The sequence below is a fragment of the Gopherus evgoodei genome, chromosome 6 (genome assembly GCF_007399415.2).
Source record: "Gopherus evgoodei ecotype Sinaloan lineage chromosome 6, rGopEvg1_v1.p, whole genome shotgun sequence".
In the NCBI taxonomy this organism is placed as follows: Eukaryota; Metazoa; Chordata; order Testudines; family Testudinidae; genus Gopherus; species Gopherus evgoodei.
The window spans coordinates 42,062,409-42,078,451 of record NC_044327.1 but is presented as its reverse complement, the minus strand read 5'-3'; the positions used below and the strand labels follow the sequence as shown (position 1 = coordinate 42,078,451).

At 45.5% G+C, this 16,043-nt stretch overlaps 1 protein-coding gene across 1 annotated transcript; it reads right to left on the bottom strand.

Moving 5' to 3' along the window:
• Nucleotides 1-79: 79 nt before the first annotated feature.
• Nucleotides 80-12,284, bottom strand: DMRT3 (doublesex and mab-3 related transcription factor 3). The gene is made up of 2 exons (XM_030567224.1): nt 11,882-12,284; nt 80-1,104 (listed from the first exon to the last, which is right to left on the bottom strand). The coding sequence occupies exons 1-2, from the start codon at nt 12,282-12,284 to the stop codon at nt 140-142; spliced, it is 1,368 nt and encodes a 455-aa protein (XP_030423084.1). The 3' UTR covers nt 80-139.
• Between the last annotated feature and the right edge of the window lie 3,759 nt (nt 12,285-16,043).

The window sequence follows — 16,043 nt, the reverse complement described above, 5'->3', positions numbered from 1 at the left end:
TGCTAATGTACAGTACCAAGCAAAGTCACTTTTTTAATATAGTTTCAAGGGTTTCATAGAGAATGTGTCCCTCCTCTTGTTGCCCAGTAGTTCAGCTGAATTGCAAATATCACTTACTTATAATATGTCAAGTGTCATTCTAAGATGATGTATTAAGTATTCTAGAGTCTGAAGAATCAGATCTTTCATCATAGTCATCTTCTGTATAAATAGGTTGTTTAGACACAATTGGACATCCATCATCAGGGATTGAGATCCTGGGATCTTCTGATGAGCGAGTAGGAAGGACAGGTGAACTTCGGAATACACTGGTAGAATTACTAGAGAATGGACTGACATACTGGGATCTCAGCTGGTATTGCTGCTGCAGTGTCATGGTGTTCCATAAGGTGACATCATTAGGTAGAAAAGGACTGGACTGATTTCTCGCCAAAGTGTTCCTCAACATCAGTGGGTATCGTGGTGGCTGTGGGAAAGGGTGCTGTAAAGGTACAGCCAAAGGATTTGGCACAACACTACTAGAATCAGTGGAGAACCTCAATGTGTCTGGAACTCTAAAGGCTGATCCTACAGACCACTTAGAAGAGGAAATAGGATATGAACTCAGTGTATGTTCAAAAATGTGCCCATTGGAAGGCAAAACAAGACTGTCTGATTCTGTAGAAGTTCTGTCTCCACCCGTTACTGAAGATCGGCTGGACAAAAGGACCTCAACAGCACTCACCAGATCACCCCCACAGCCTTTCAAGATTAATTCAAGCACAGCTGGCTTTTGGTTGGGGAAGATTTTTTTTAACACTTCAAGAGGAGGCCTGTTGGCCTTCAAACTGAAAGGCAGAGAAACTGTCCCCGATGGACCTTCTATCAGGAGATGATTCTGTTCTGTGTGGTACTTGGGACTATCTGGTCTGCTTTCTGTGCTGCCACCATTTTTCTGAGCTGCATAACCACCTTCATCCACTGACACTATTTCAGGGCTCTCGGGAGTGAAGCAGCTTTTGGCTTTTGTCACATCAGGAGAACTCCTTTGGTCTGTGTCTTTGTCACTGTACGTCTCAGCATTATCTGTTCCACTTGCATCACCCAACCGTTCCTCAGTCATGTCTGTAAAGTAGAAGGAAGTTGGATTAAGCCTTTCACAGAGCCCAAAAACTTTTTTCATACATTGTATCATACATTTTTTAACATGAATAAAGCAAGAATTTACTGAAGGAAAGAATTTCCCGAGATTACAATAAAAGGTTGAATGAAGTGGCGATCCTATTTCCATTTTGCCTTAATTAATAACCCGTACCCAAACCCCTCTCTTTGTCATGCTAAATGATATTTTACCAGTGCTCAAGCCAGCATGGTGCTCTCTAATGAGGATTAGCTGACTTGAGGGGATATGCACTATGCATTTGATATCTCCTTGTAAATAACTTTGTCTTTCTACATTATATAGAAAGGAAATGGGTTTGGTTAACTCCATTTCTGCTAACCCTGCTGAGTGCTAGATTTGCCATTCCTAACTGGGATTTCCAGTTGTAAGACACCAGTCCATCAGCTGAATGCCAGCCTTCCCCAAAGGCATTTTCACTCTTTTAAATTAGTATTCTTTTAGGACCACATCATGCTCTTAGTGAATGGACTGTGTGCTGAAGAGTTCTGAGGGGACCTGGGACACAAGAATAATCCCCACAAGGCCAAACAGCATTAGTGAAGCCATCCACAAGTACTATTGCCTCAAGGCTGAAGAACCCCTCATCACCAGCACACTTTTCCTCCAGCAGAAGACAGCCCCTCTCCCCACTCTGAGCCATATAGTTCCCCCCAATCCATAGAGCACAGCTCAGTGGCATAGCCTCCTGTCTCATCTCTCTTACACCTGCACTTTTACCTTGTGCAGAGGACTATACTATTCCCACTACGTCTGTGGAAAAGGGAACGGAGTAGGATTTGCCCCTTAAATTCGTGAAGCCCTAGGTCTTTGTGTATCAATTAGATTATAATCTATTATACGGTAACTAATACAGTACACTACAGAGAAGGAGGCCAAGATTTTCCAAAGTGACTAGTGATTTTGGGTAGCTCACTTTTTGCGTGTCCAATTTGGGATGCCTTACAGGTGCTGAGCACTCTGAAAATCAGGCCCCTTTCAGGTGGCTCAGGCTGGGCATCCAAAAATGGAGACTCCTAAAATCACTGGTCACTTTTGAAAAACATGCCCAGAGCGTGGAAAGATTTTGGAACCCTTTTCAATGCAACTCCTTGGTAGAAATAAACAAACTAAGTCAGGAGAGTTGCTTCATTGGCATTTTTTAAAGACAAAGGTGACAATATATATTGCTGGCAGATATTCACTGTTATTTCACTAAGAACCATTTCCGCCTGCCTGATTCATGCAGAATAGTACCCTACTCCCTGAAGCGCTCCATTGATTTTACTAGAGTTCAGCATAAAGTATGTTGTTGATGCTAAGGTTTAGGCTGGCAGAATCTGGTCCTAATTATTGTTGTTGTTTTTTAAATAAACACTGAACAAAGCCTTCAAACATTCTGTTGCAAAACTGCACTAAAATGAGGCCTACTCATTTATTAACTTTACTAGTGCAAGGAAGCAGCCTGGAGCAAACAAGGAGCTTTGGGGCTGGAAATCATGCTAGTAACCACTCATTCAAAACTGTAAATTACTTCAGATAGGCTTGCAGACAGACAATCTGGAGTGCCCCATTTGCCCACTGCATGGAATCTCTTTCCTAGCAGCAAAAGAAAACAGGGGCGGAGAAACAGGAAATTTACCCACACAAGCTAAAATGATATAAACATTTTTAAATTGATATATGTGTGTGTGTACATGGTAATTGTGTGTAGGCCAGACATTATTAGGGGAGAACTCTTGGTACTCCATATGCTACCCACCTCCATCTTCTGCAGACACCCAACCACTGCAGTGCACCAACTTTTAAGGACTTGACTCTGCATTCTTCAAGTGTAGCTTCCACTGTGTTCCATTCAAGTGTAAAGTCAATGGGATCTTTATATGTGGAAGGACTGCAGGACAGAGCTTGGAAGATAAGTTACAGCAGCTCTTGCCCCTGAGTGGTTATTTCTGGTACACAGACGCTTGAAGAAGATAGTATGGTGATATTTTTTCATGTAAATTTACTGTGCTGTAGTGACCAATTTGATTATGTAAATTGCATGCAAGTAAGTGTATTTCAGAAGTATTCTTAGTTTCCAAAATGTATTTACTGTTATGTAGCTTACATTTAATACTGGGCACCATAACCTAGCAAATATATATGGAAAAATATATTCATATTACATCTCCCAGATCAGTTAAATACAACTCTGATCCTCTGAAATTATTACTTTATGGGTTTTATGTTTTGGGGATGGGATTAATTAGCTTTAAAATTTTCTAACTTGTCTTTATGAAATTTGACTTAAAGATGTTTTCAGATTCTAGACATTAGATCTATTGAATTAAAAAGCTAAAAGTATGTACACACTCTCTGACTTCAGTGACATCAGGATAGGTTCATAATACACATATCCTATAAAAATCCTTATTCCTAGCCCCGTATCTGTACTGGCAATTGGTGAAACGTGCACTACATGCAGGAGGGGTATGTATCTCTCCAGACTGCCCAAATCCTCCTAGTATCAGAGTCACAAAGGTGGATTACAACTATTTAAATGAAATCATGGTATATTGTTCCTCATTGTTACTACTTCACAGGGATTTTCCTTCCTACCCTTAGTAAACATTTAGAAAATTTTATACAGTAGGGTTGATCCTATTCTTATAGTGATTCCTATTCTCTGTATGGTTGTCAGTCAAAAGCCTTTTTCCTGTTGAACTGATCTGGATGTGGCATACACCATTTCAAAACTCATGCTGACCTGTAGATGTCACAAATGTCTAGTTTCTCAGACAGGTCAGATGGTGACTGTTTTGCACCACTTGATAGGTCATGCTAATTTCTTGCCTGGAAGGCAATTTGGTTACTTTGTTCAACTTATCTGAACACTAGTTCCTCTAGCGAACACATAGATGGTATGCAAGTGCTGTTTGGCAAAGGGCAATTTTTGTTGGTTCATTTCCTTCTTTTTGTGGGAATGGTTGTGGTTAGATTTTTACGTATTTGCAATGGGCGGAGAATAACAACTGTTAAATAATGAAGGATTTGGAAAGGTATATTACAAATTCATACAAATATTCTGGACAGTGAAATGTAGAAATGTAACATGCAGACTAGCCACATCTAGGGCTTTAATTTTGTATTATTCCCAAATATAGGATGAGTCTTCAACTACTACAATATACATTTAACTAAAAATGAATGTACACTTTGTTCTTAGCCCACTGTATCTTTCTGTGATATTCTCTAACTTCTCCTGAAGGTGATCTGTATTTTATAGAAAAAAACCTTGGCTTCAGGCAACTTTTAGTATTGTTTTTAATAAAACATATGCTGTTTCAGATTGCTTGCATTCAATGCACTTTTTTGTTAGCCCTGAGGTGACCAGAGAGAATCGCTTTCCTTGTTTATACTAATTATGGAGAACTTCCATAACATTTCTTACTCACTTAGTCACACCTTTTTATAGTGAGATATAGATATATATACACATGAACATATACACAGCAATGGGAAAAGCATGTGTACATATGTGCTGTATAGATGTATACATACATGAACATACATAGATGTATACATACATGAACACAGGGATTGTGAGCTCTAAGAGAGATGTCTAGAACTAGAATTTCAGATACTATGATAATGAGGCCATATAAGTACCCGTGAAAGATAGCCAGACAAAAAGCCATTCGCTCCAGTTCATTCCTTCACTGAAAACATGTCTAATCCTTTGGGTTAAATCCTGCTGCCCTTAATAGTCCCACTGATAGCCCTTCCTGAAAATAGCTCTCAACTGTACCTGATTAAGAAGGATCTACCAGCCACCCAAATTTACCTGGAGCCCACCCATATCCACTGTTATCCCGGTTTCTGTAATTATAATGACCTGACACAGAAAATACCATAGATTCCTGTGAAACTGTTATATAGTTACCAAAAATAATAATAATAAATAATAAATAATAATAATAATAATAATAATAATAATAATAAATAAGAAGAAGAAGAAGAAGAAGAAGAAGCATCCCATTACATTGCAAACTTCGTCCCCTATTTTTAAAGGCCTGTGTATCTTGGGGAGGCTAAGAGTGATTGTTCCTAAATTACTTTTTCCCTAAGGGCAATCTTGGACAAGTATTTGGGGTCGGGAAGGAATTTTCCTCCAGGGCAGATTGGCAGAGGCCCTGGAGGTTTTTCGCCTTCCTCTGCAGCATGGGGCACAGGTCACTTGCTGGAGGATTCTCTGCAGCTTGAGGTCTTCAAACCACAATTTGAGGACTTCAATAACTCAGACATAGGTTAGGGGCTTGTTATTGAAGTGGATGGGTGAGATTCTGTGGCCTGCATTGTGCAGGAGGTCAGACTAGATGATCATAATGATCCCTTCTGACCTTAAAGTCTATGAGTCTATGAGTTTTAGGCAAAACCTAGCACTTAAATCAACTAAAGGCCCAGTATGGCTTCACAGTATTTGTTTACAAGCACTAATCATTACTGAGGGGCAGGGAGAGGATAGCTGTGTTTATGTGTACAGTGAAAATAGGAGGAGGGCAGGGCTAGCGCTTCCATTTAGGCAACCTAGGCGGTCACCTAGGGCACCAGGATTGGGGGAGGCGGCATTTTGCCATCCTCGGCGGCAATTCGGCGGCAGAGGGTCCTTCTGCACTCTGGGTCTTCAGCGGCAATTCTGCAACGGGTCCTTCACTCGCTCCAGGACCCGCCACTGAAGTGCCCAGAAGACCAGGAGCGCGGAAGGACCCCCCCCACCGCAGAATTGCCACCAATGACCGGGGGCATGGAAGGACCCCAGCCTAGGGCGCCAAAAACCCTGGCGCCGCTCCTGGAGGAGGGAGAATTACTTAGACAATATAATGTAGCCGGAAGAAATTAAGAAAACTGGTCTTATTCCCGAACTGAACTTTACGGGGAAAGTAGCCCTACTGAAGTTATCAGGGCTACTCCAGGAGTAAAGTAGTCCAAGCAAAGGGTGTTAGAACTTGGCCCTAAATCAGGACACTGGATGGATCTAAAGCCCAGAGATATAAAAGACTGGACAAAACACTGGCTAATATATCCTAGGGAACAATCCTGTTACCGCTCTCCAGTATGCTATTCATTGTTATATCTAGGAACCATACTCTATAGCGGAGAGATGATGTAAAACGTGTCTCCCATTTCCAATTTCTATGACTCTGTGAATTAAGAAAAGTACTGGAATGGTGAATCCGGTTTAAAAGAAAGGCTCCAGATGGGTGTTCAGCTGTTTTGAGGTATATCAGCCTTGCTTTCTATTTCCCTTTGATTATAAGGGAAGTCTGTGTACAATGAAGGCAAAGCAACCTGGCAGTTTCTGAATGAGCCCCATGAATTGCAACCTTAATTAAAAATGAGAGTAATTAGAGTCATTGGGAGCAACTCTCTGAAGGTCTTGCATCCAGGGAGGCAGCTGAGGTGCAGGTAAGCAAAATCTTCCTCCCTTTCCACGAAGAAGTTGGGAGAAGCGGCTGGGAGAGCACTGGACAGATTGATTTATGAAGATTTACCCCTTTTCCCCTGTAAAGCTGTTAGCAGAAAGTGCTGACTGGCTGGCAGCGAAAAATTTCTCATCAATGCTCTTTGATTGTATTTTGCAAACAAAATGCCTGTTGCTTGGTAACATTTCACTTGAGCCTGACCTTCTCCTAAAGTTATTGCTATCAGATTCGATTTACACTGTCCTCCTGTGATTACAGTAATCTTTTAAAGTGGGAAGTTCATATATCAGGGGGAAAGAAAAGTTGGGTGTGCAAGTCAACATCGCTTCTGTCCGCCAGATTTATATCTTACTGGCGGAGTTTATTTCTATTGCACTTTCTGGAGGCATTTTCCTTGCTTTTTCTGCCCCCCGACACACAGACACTCCTTCTCACCCTGAATTTGTAAGCGTCCCTGGCCCTTAGCAGGATGTGGATGTGGGTACGGCAGGCAGAGATCTTAAGCCTCGGATGGGGTGGTGGTGAAGTTGCAACGCTTCTGCGGGTTACTAATGGGTTTGCAGAGCGCTAACCAGTCGCTCAGGGTGGGAATAGTCCCTATATTCCAGGCCGGGGAGGGGTGAGTGAACAAGGGGACCTAGAAGTTTGGGGTCAGGGAGTCAAGTGCGGGGCCAATAGCAGATGAAAAGAAGGACCTGGGCTCCAGGGTAACACGACTCGAGCCAATATTCAGTGAGTTCTTTGGCTGGCAGCTCAAGCCGCGTATCCGGTCGTGTGTAGCTGCGTGATGAGAGAGTTGTTGTGAGCAGCGCTAGAAGCTACACACACGGGCATGTTTACGTGAAGCTTTGGCGGCGAGCTACCTGTTTAGAAATCAACGGGCCACGCTCTGAAAGAGCAAGATTTTAACCCAAATTCTCGGCTATTACAATTAGGCTCTGATCCCGCCCCCACCGAAATCAGCGACAGTTTCGCCCTCATCTACACCAATCCTGTATTCCCTCCCCTCCGCATTACTTTCCGACCCGGAGCGGGACCCCTGATTTAAGAGGAGTTACCGAGGTGGGGCACATTACAACTCCTTACAATGACAGGGCCTGGCTGGGCCTGCCCCAGGTGGAAATGGGAAATCACAACGCCCCACACAGCGCCACTGATAGCCGATCACAAGTAGAACTAACCCAGAATAGAAGTAACAAAACTAGTGTAAATCAGACAATCGATCAGAGCGCGCAGGAAAGGAGAGGGTCCCGCGGGGATATGGGCTCTACAGCTGTCCTGAAGGGTCCTTCCTTTCTGAGCCGTCAGCAGGGTGCGTGGGAAAGGGAGCCCCTTGCAGCAGACCTTGAGCGGGATGGGAAAGCCCAGCTGGTTCCACAGGGGCAAGGAGAATAAAATAACCAGTGGAGCTGAATGCCACCTCTGCGCCTGGCCCTGCAAAGCCTACGCGAGCCTTACTCACCCAAGTGGAGTCTTTGACTTCACTAGGGGAATCATAAAGCTCTGCGAGATCGGGCCCATGGATTCCTTTCCTCCCTCCGACCCTGTCATTGTTTTTAAATCTTGCCCCATTTTGTTCGGGGGTCAGGGGGCTGTTTTCCTTCCGTTAGTTCCGATTACAACGATGCAGTGTTCATTCCTCGGCGGAAACGATCCCACCCAGCCAGGGCCCCACCAACAGATCTGCTGTAAGCAACTTCGCTTCTTTCCTGTCCTCTGGGAACGATGGCAGGCCAGGGGGACAAAATGCCAAGCCCTGGCTGCAGTGCAATGAGCCTGGGAAGACCATAGAAACTTCCCTGACAACATTTCAGCCAAATTAACTGAACTGTGCCAGCGCTCCTTCCCTAACCCACTGGAGAAGGGGCGCGCAGCGCAGCTCTAGGGTCCATGAATATCCGCCCCCCTCCTTCCCGAGCTAGAAAAGGGATGAGGTCTGTAAAAGTCATAGGAGCAGTCAGCTCAGGGCTGTGGGTTCCCTCACTCTGTGACCATGGAAAAGATCTGGCGTTGAGAGCGGATCAGCCCCCGCTTTGCTTTTTTTTCCACCAGCCCCTCCTACATCGCGTTGAGCTGGAGGGCTGCTGACTGGGGGAAGGAATAAGGGGGGTGAAGGCAGGGCCGGCTCTAGCCATTTCGCCGCCCTAGCACGGCGGCACGCCGCGGGGAGCGCTCTGCCGCTCGCTGGTCCCGCGGCTGCGGTGGACCTCCCGCAGGTGTGCCTGCGGATGCTCCACCGGAGCCGCGGTTCCAGCGGACCCTCCGCAGGGACGCCGGCGGGAGATCCACCGGAGCCGCCTGCCGCCCTCCGGGCAACCGGCAGAGCGCCCCCCGCTGCATGCCGCCCCAAGCACGCGCTTGGCGCGCTGGGGCCTGGAGCCGGCCCTGGGTGAAGGGGAGCGCCTAACATCAGTATCCCACCTTTGCAATGACCCTTATTTTTGGCTCGCAGAGCAAGCGGGCTGGGCTGAGTCTGTCCTTACAGAAACACCCAAGAGCTGAAAGATTGCTGTGGAGAGCTCGTCGCAAATCCAACTCCGTTTCTTTCTAGGGGTTCGTAGCCCTCTGGGCTCAGATTCCCTCTAATCGAAGACTCCAGTTATTAATGTCCAGAAAAAAATGCTGTAGGTATATTGAAAATTGCTCATTCAAGTTAAACTACCCAACGCGCAAACCATCTTAAACACTAGAAACATGAATAACAATTAATTGAGGGGGAAATATTTGTGGCCGATCTAAGTTCTGTAGCCAACGGTTGGTTTACAAGAGTTCTGTGTCTTTTATGGGCTAATTTTGGTTGGAGCCGCTGAAAAAACCTCTCTGGAGCACACCCGTTCATTTTGTGCTCCTGTTGATTTCACCTGTAAGTTTACGTTTTAATAAGTGTGTGCTCTCGTCCAGTAAGTACTCAGTGAAAAAAGGCTTCGGTTTGTATTTTTCCCCAGAAAAATGTTCTTCCACGCATCAGCCCTGTGCTATTTTTACTCAGCAGCAACGCTATATGTATAGCTTGTGCACAGAGAAATATTTTAAAGGGTCAGATTCACAGACTGACGTATAAACATAATGCCACTGTTGTCTCGTTTTCCTCTTGACATCTCCCAAACTCTTGATTACTGGCTGCTCTTAAAAAAAAAGTGCCAGTTCCATCCCTTATTCTTTTAACGACGCTGCATTTTAATGCTGGATTATGTATTGTTATGGCTTTAATAGTGCTTCGAAAATTGTTCTGCAGCCTCTGCCCCCGGAGATGGGAAAGGTGACCCCCCTCCTAAATGGTTTAGCTGAACAAAAAAGTGCAAGCCCCAAAGTTTTCAGGTGATGAATTTCAGATTTGCAGTTATAATGGGATATGGTGTAAATTCCGATGGGTTTCGAGATGTTGAACAATAAATGATACATATATTAGTCAATTGATACTAGTACTATATTACTAATAATATTTACTAAATACATTTCCTTGTCCTTCCCAACAGCTCATATGTTAATTCAATGACTGAACCCTGGATATATATTGGCATTTATTTATTCTGTACATCTGAGGCACAGAAATGGGCTCCCAACAAAGCTATCCACTTCAAAAAGAATTGCATTAAACACATTTAACAGCTCTGCACCCAAACTGGGTAACTCCTAATTTTGCACACACGGGAAACACTGTACATCACAAGCCCAAGGGCTTCCTCGCTACAGCACAGTTCAGCCGCACAGCAGCTCAGGCCGAAAACTGCTCATTGCGGTCTTTTCAATTGGTTATTATTTTGTCCCAGGTGATGAAAATCAACAAACTCAGCGGTTTCATGTGAAGTCTGAGATTTAAATGTAAAGTGTATTCCGGCCTCCCAAGGTGCCCGTCCGAGTGGGAAAAAGACACGTTGTTCTACGGAAACTGTTTTCTCCAACATAACACAAAAATAGGGCAGAATCTAAAAAAAAAAAAAAAAGGTCTGTCTAAAGATCCACCTGATGAAATGAGTTATTGCCGCCCGCCTTGCAAAGGCGAAAGGCAGGCGCAATATTGGGACTGTAACAGGAATTATACAGCAGCCCCTACCCTTTGCAAGGTCAGACCTGGCGCTTTAGGACTCTGTACCGCTTCGGTGACATCCAGAGTGCTACCTCACCTTAACGTGTCTGGGCTGTAATTCTGGAGCAACTCCTGAGGTCCTTACTATCTATCGGAGGGGTTTGCACTGGCTCGCATCACTGTAATATGGGGGCCCTGACTCAGGGGCCCCATCCTGCGATCTCTTACTAGTAAATGGTCTTCATTCACATTGCTACACATCCCGCCGATCTCAAAAGGACCACTCACTTGAATAAGCACTGTTTGCAAGTGCAAACGTATGCGGACTCATGTTGTCAGTTTTTGCGCAGTCCTTACTCGGGCAGTCTCCCACTGGGACCTGACTGAGCTAAGACGAGCCAGAGATTCTGCAGTGAAATGACACCGCTCTGCGCTCTGGCGAAAGCTGAGGCCAGGGACATGCACTGTGCATATGGGGGGTTTCTACTCGCTCAGTCTGATTCCGTACATTGCCCGTGCCTAGGAAGTAGCTGTGGTGTAATTGCAGGTTGAATTCTAATTCCTTCTGATCATGTTTCAGTGGCCATGGTTCAGGTTTGGGTACAGAGTCCCGGGCCAATCAGACCAGTCATTGTCAGTGTGGTTTAATACTACAAGTCCTGACAATCGATCCCATTTATTAAGACGCCCCCTCGCCCCCAAAAAGTCAGTAGCTGGCCAGCGCCCACTTCCCCAAACACCCAGGCCCGGAATCCGATCCCCCCGGACACCGCCGTGAAGCAGAAATAGTTCCACGAGAGCCAATGGCGCGGCTATGGGGTCAGAATCGGGCTCCGAAGGGACTCCCAGCAATGCACAAACACCCGCTCCACCGGCCCGAGCTCCCCAGAGCCAGAACAGAGCCCTCAGCTGTCTGCAAAGACCAGCAGGCAGCTGCCGGCTCCGGACCACATGCGGCCTCCCGCTCGGAGCAAGGCACAGCGCTGGGGAACCGGCAGCCCGCCTGGGCCTGCCCCCGGGGGCCCCCTCCCTACCTGCGCTGGGGAGCTCTCCTTGCCAGCTGCCTTTAGCGAGCCTGACCCGCCCCTCCTCGCGGTCCTGGGGGATCCGGAGCCCACTGCCCCGTGCCCAGGCACCTCGGGGACTCCAGCGCCCCTCGCCCATTGAAGCCAGGTTCCCTCATGCCCACCCGATGCCTGCGGGCGCCGAGGAGCCCCCAGGTCGCGGCGCCGCCCCATGCCCTGCGCTTACCTGCTTTGGGGAGCTGCGGCTGCAGGGCTGCGGGCTGCTCGGCTGCCCATCGCAGGGCGGCGGCGGGGGGTCTCTGCGGGGCGCAGTCCCCGCTGGCGACGGGTGGCGGCGGGGGCCCGGGCAGGGCGCGCAGGGAGTCCGGAAGGAGGCTCTCCAGGCTCTCGTTGGCCTGCTGCCGGCGCAGCGCCACCTGCGCGGCCATGACCCGCTGGCGCTCGATGATCAGGATGCACTTCTCGCAGGTGCAGTCCTTGAAGCGGCAGTAGCGCTTGTGGCCCTTCAGCCAGGACAGCACGCCGTGGTTGCGGCAGCGGGCGCACTTCGGAGTGCGCTGCAGGGGGGCCCGGGGCGGCTGGGACACCGGGCCGCCCATGTACAGGTACGGGGAGCCGTAGCCGTTCATGCCCCGCGCAGGAGCCCAGTCGGGCTGGGGGCAGAGCGGGGAAGGGGACGCCGGCTCTTCCCTGGCTAAATCCCGCTGGGCGCTACGGGCACAATCCACTGGGCTGCATCCACCTGCTGCTGCTCCCTCCGCGGCTGCTGCAGGCAGGTTCCCCGGCTCCGGCTGCTGCTGCTGGGACCCGGCGGAGATCGCTCTGCCTAGTGGCGGAGCCTCCCCTACGCGCCCCCTCTCCTCGCTCCGCTCCCTGCAGCCCGGCCACGGGGGGAGGGGGCGCGCCCAGCCTCCTAGGCAGCTGCTAAGGGCTGGGGAGTGAGGGGCGGGGGGTTTCCTCTCGAGTCTGGGGCAAATGGTCTCGCCTACCGCCAAGCCAACTCCTTCCAGGAAGGGGCAGGGCGTTGGTGTTTCTCCCTCCCTGGGCAGGAGAATGGCGAGTAGGTTGGAAGTTCAGCTGGGGACCTGTGAGCGCCCAGCCCACCTCCATGGAGGGAGGAGACGAGGAAGGCAATCACGGGATTTGGTTTCTTGTGGAAGTTTCTCAAGTTCAGTCAGGGGGATCAGAGGCTCCCAGGACCCCAGATCCAGGAACCCCATTCAACACCATCGGTATACACATTTCAAAGATGAAGGCGCAGCCAAGCAGGCTCCCTCCCACCAAAAATAAATAATAATAACAATAATTAATAATAGTTTCTTCAATACAATTATCTCTGCCCCTCAGGGCTGGGCAGAGCTGTTGAGGCTTTTAAAAGTTATTTGCTGAACTCATTTATCTAAGTTTCAGAGGACTAAGGTAAAGAGCAGTTGCATTAAAAATGAATATCTTGAAAGCTCCCTTTCCCTCCCCCATGGCTCTTAAACTACCGAGCTCAGATCCCGTCATTCAAAAATCTAAGCTTACACGTATTATTTAGTCACGGGCTGCATCGTGCTTCTATTCTTGCTTTTTGATGTTCCTCCTCAAGATGGCTACTTGTATATAAACTGTCCCTGTAGAGAGGAAACACGATTCAGATCAAATTCCTGCAGCCTCTTGATTAATTTGTTTGATGCGCTATGGTAATCCTTTTTAAAACTTCCAAACACAGTGATGTTTCGCCTATATCACTTAACAAATATGTTTCCCAGAGGATAGCGAGAAGTTAAAAACAAAGTTTAACTATTATATTGCGGGAAAGTAAGTGAATACGGTTTGTGGAGAGGACAAACTCACCACAGATATTTATTAGAGGAGTGCATCGACATTTCATTTGTAACTTGTTTTCTTCGTGTACATATAACCTGCTGCTTGGGCATTAAATTAATTTCACCGTGTACAGGACAGGATGCAACACTTCAAAGTTTTCATACTTTATTCCAAGAAATAAATAAAAATAGAAAATTATTATTATACTGGAACTACTATTTTAAATTAATTGCCTAATTAGCACACTTTAAACATATATTGATAATTAAGGTCTAAAAATATTTTGCCTGGGGGACTAAAAATGTGATGTATGTGTACAGACAAAATAGTGTTTCATTCTGTTACATATTCCATTTTTAAAATGCTTTACTCCGAATTATTTATCCAATTTCGGGGTGGGTTGATTCATATTTTATTATAGGGCGCGTTTCAGGGACCACATCCCATTTTAAAATTCATCTGTTGCTGACCAACTTTAATTTACAAGAAAGCTGCATTTGATTAGGTGTAGGATACATTCCATTTTCTTGCAGCGCAAATAGGAATACAAACAAAATCTTTCTTCTGTATTGTCTGTCGTCTGCATTTCTTTTCTATTGTTTGGTATGAGTCTCACACTGAAAATAGCCCACAGACCACTTTGCCATGATTTTATAGTCCCTACGGGGAATTTTAAACCGTCCGAAATTCTTGCACAAAAACCAAACCAAAACAGGTTAATAGTTTTTTTTTAATAAAGTAAAATAAGTAGCGACATCTAATCCATGCACCCAAATAAATACTTGTAAGGTTAATTTCAAAACAATTTAAATATGCTGCACAGCAATCTACAGAAGCCATGCGTGGAAAAGCTAATGAATTCAATCCTTGGGATTGCACTGGAGGAACGAATCCGGAAAATGAATACATTTTTAATTATTTGTACTGTAATACATGGAACAACTGTGGAGATTAATTAATGGGACCCTTGGGGAATACATCTTTATCTAACTGAATTTTATCTATCCATCTCTTAATCCCCAAATGAAATCTTTCTAAAATATGGAGTTTTTTACTGTATTCCAAGGTTATGCATTTCATATACCAGCCCAGGGAGTCTCTCCCCAGTTCTCTCAGCTATCTGGTTACATATCTATCTCTCTACCGCTAACATTCACAGGCATACTTAGGTCTGAGGCCCCCTCTCTCACTTGAGTGCACATTGGGAGGTGAGATTGAAATACTCGTTTGATATAGTGCAGTAATCCCTTTCTCATATTTGATGGGAATGTTTTTCATATCCTAGTATTTGACAACATCTCCCTATAGGGACAGGTTTGTATTTATGTTAGTAAAATGTCCCCTGCCTGAAAGTCTATTGTAACCCAACACCTGACAACCCCGAGTCCCATTTCTGTTTTCAGAAAAGGGTTATTCAAGCAAATAATGGGATCCCAGCAGAAAGCCTTTCAGAAGAAGGGGCTATGGTAAACTTCACCACATGAACTCCGTTACCAGGGCTATTAAGCTTTTAATTGGAAAATAGCAGAGGAAAATTCAAGGTGACTATAACGTGTTAGCAGTTAGTGCCCAGAAGAATAGATTGAAAGAGAATGAATGTGCAAAGCATATGGTCCAAATAACAGTTAGGGGAAAGTGCCTGGTTCCACCAAGTCCAGCAGCTTAGACTTTTATGGGAAAAATCCTCCAAGAAATCAGGAAAGAGAGAGTGAAAAAAAAATGTAACTTAATTGCACTGAACCCACTGACAACGTGTTTCCATTCGATTGTGATTTTCTTATGATGGTCAGTGGTGTGCACGCTCAGTTTGACAGACAACGGTTAGAACGTCTAGGAAATACAATTTCCAATGATCACTAAGAAATGCTTTCGCAAATTACACATGGATGTGTTATCGAAAGCCGAACAAAAGCAGCCATCTAAATAGTATGTTCATATTATTATTTTGCACTTGAAGTGCATGGATTTTCAGGGAAGGTCTTGGTTTGACAAATAATGTGATATCCATTGAGGCTTAACGACAAGGAGGGAATTTGTCTACGTTTGTCTATTAACTACAATATAGGATTTATTAGGAGCATTTATAATTACTATCTGTATTTTTGGATTACATGAAATTGAGCTTCAGATAGATCCTCGTGCAAAGTTTACAAACGTTTCTTATTTCGAGATTTGAGTAGTCGAGTTAGTTTCAATTACATCTCAAAGATGCTCTTAGCTAATGTCAAATTAAAAGGAAAAGATGGATGAGCAGACACTTGCCCTACGATTGGTCAGTCAGTCAGTCACTTCAGATGGCATTAAATCTTCTTGTTCTCATATAATTACTTCAGGACAGAAACATATCAATTGGGATGGGTCCTCCAACGAATTAAGTGCGCTGCACTGAAATTAGTGACATTAAATACATGGCAGATTTCAGAAATAGAGGGGCTTATCCTGCCCAGGGTCACACAAATAATTAATCAAAGAGGCATAGCAAGCAGCCAGGGAAGCACTAGAGATCTGAATAGAATTAATAAAGGTCACTGATTACCAACCATTCATAAATATTTTTAAAAGAAAGGTGACGATTT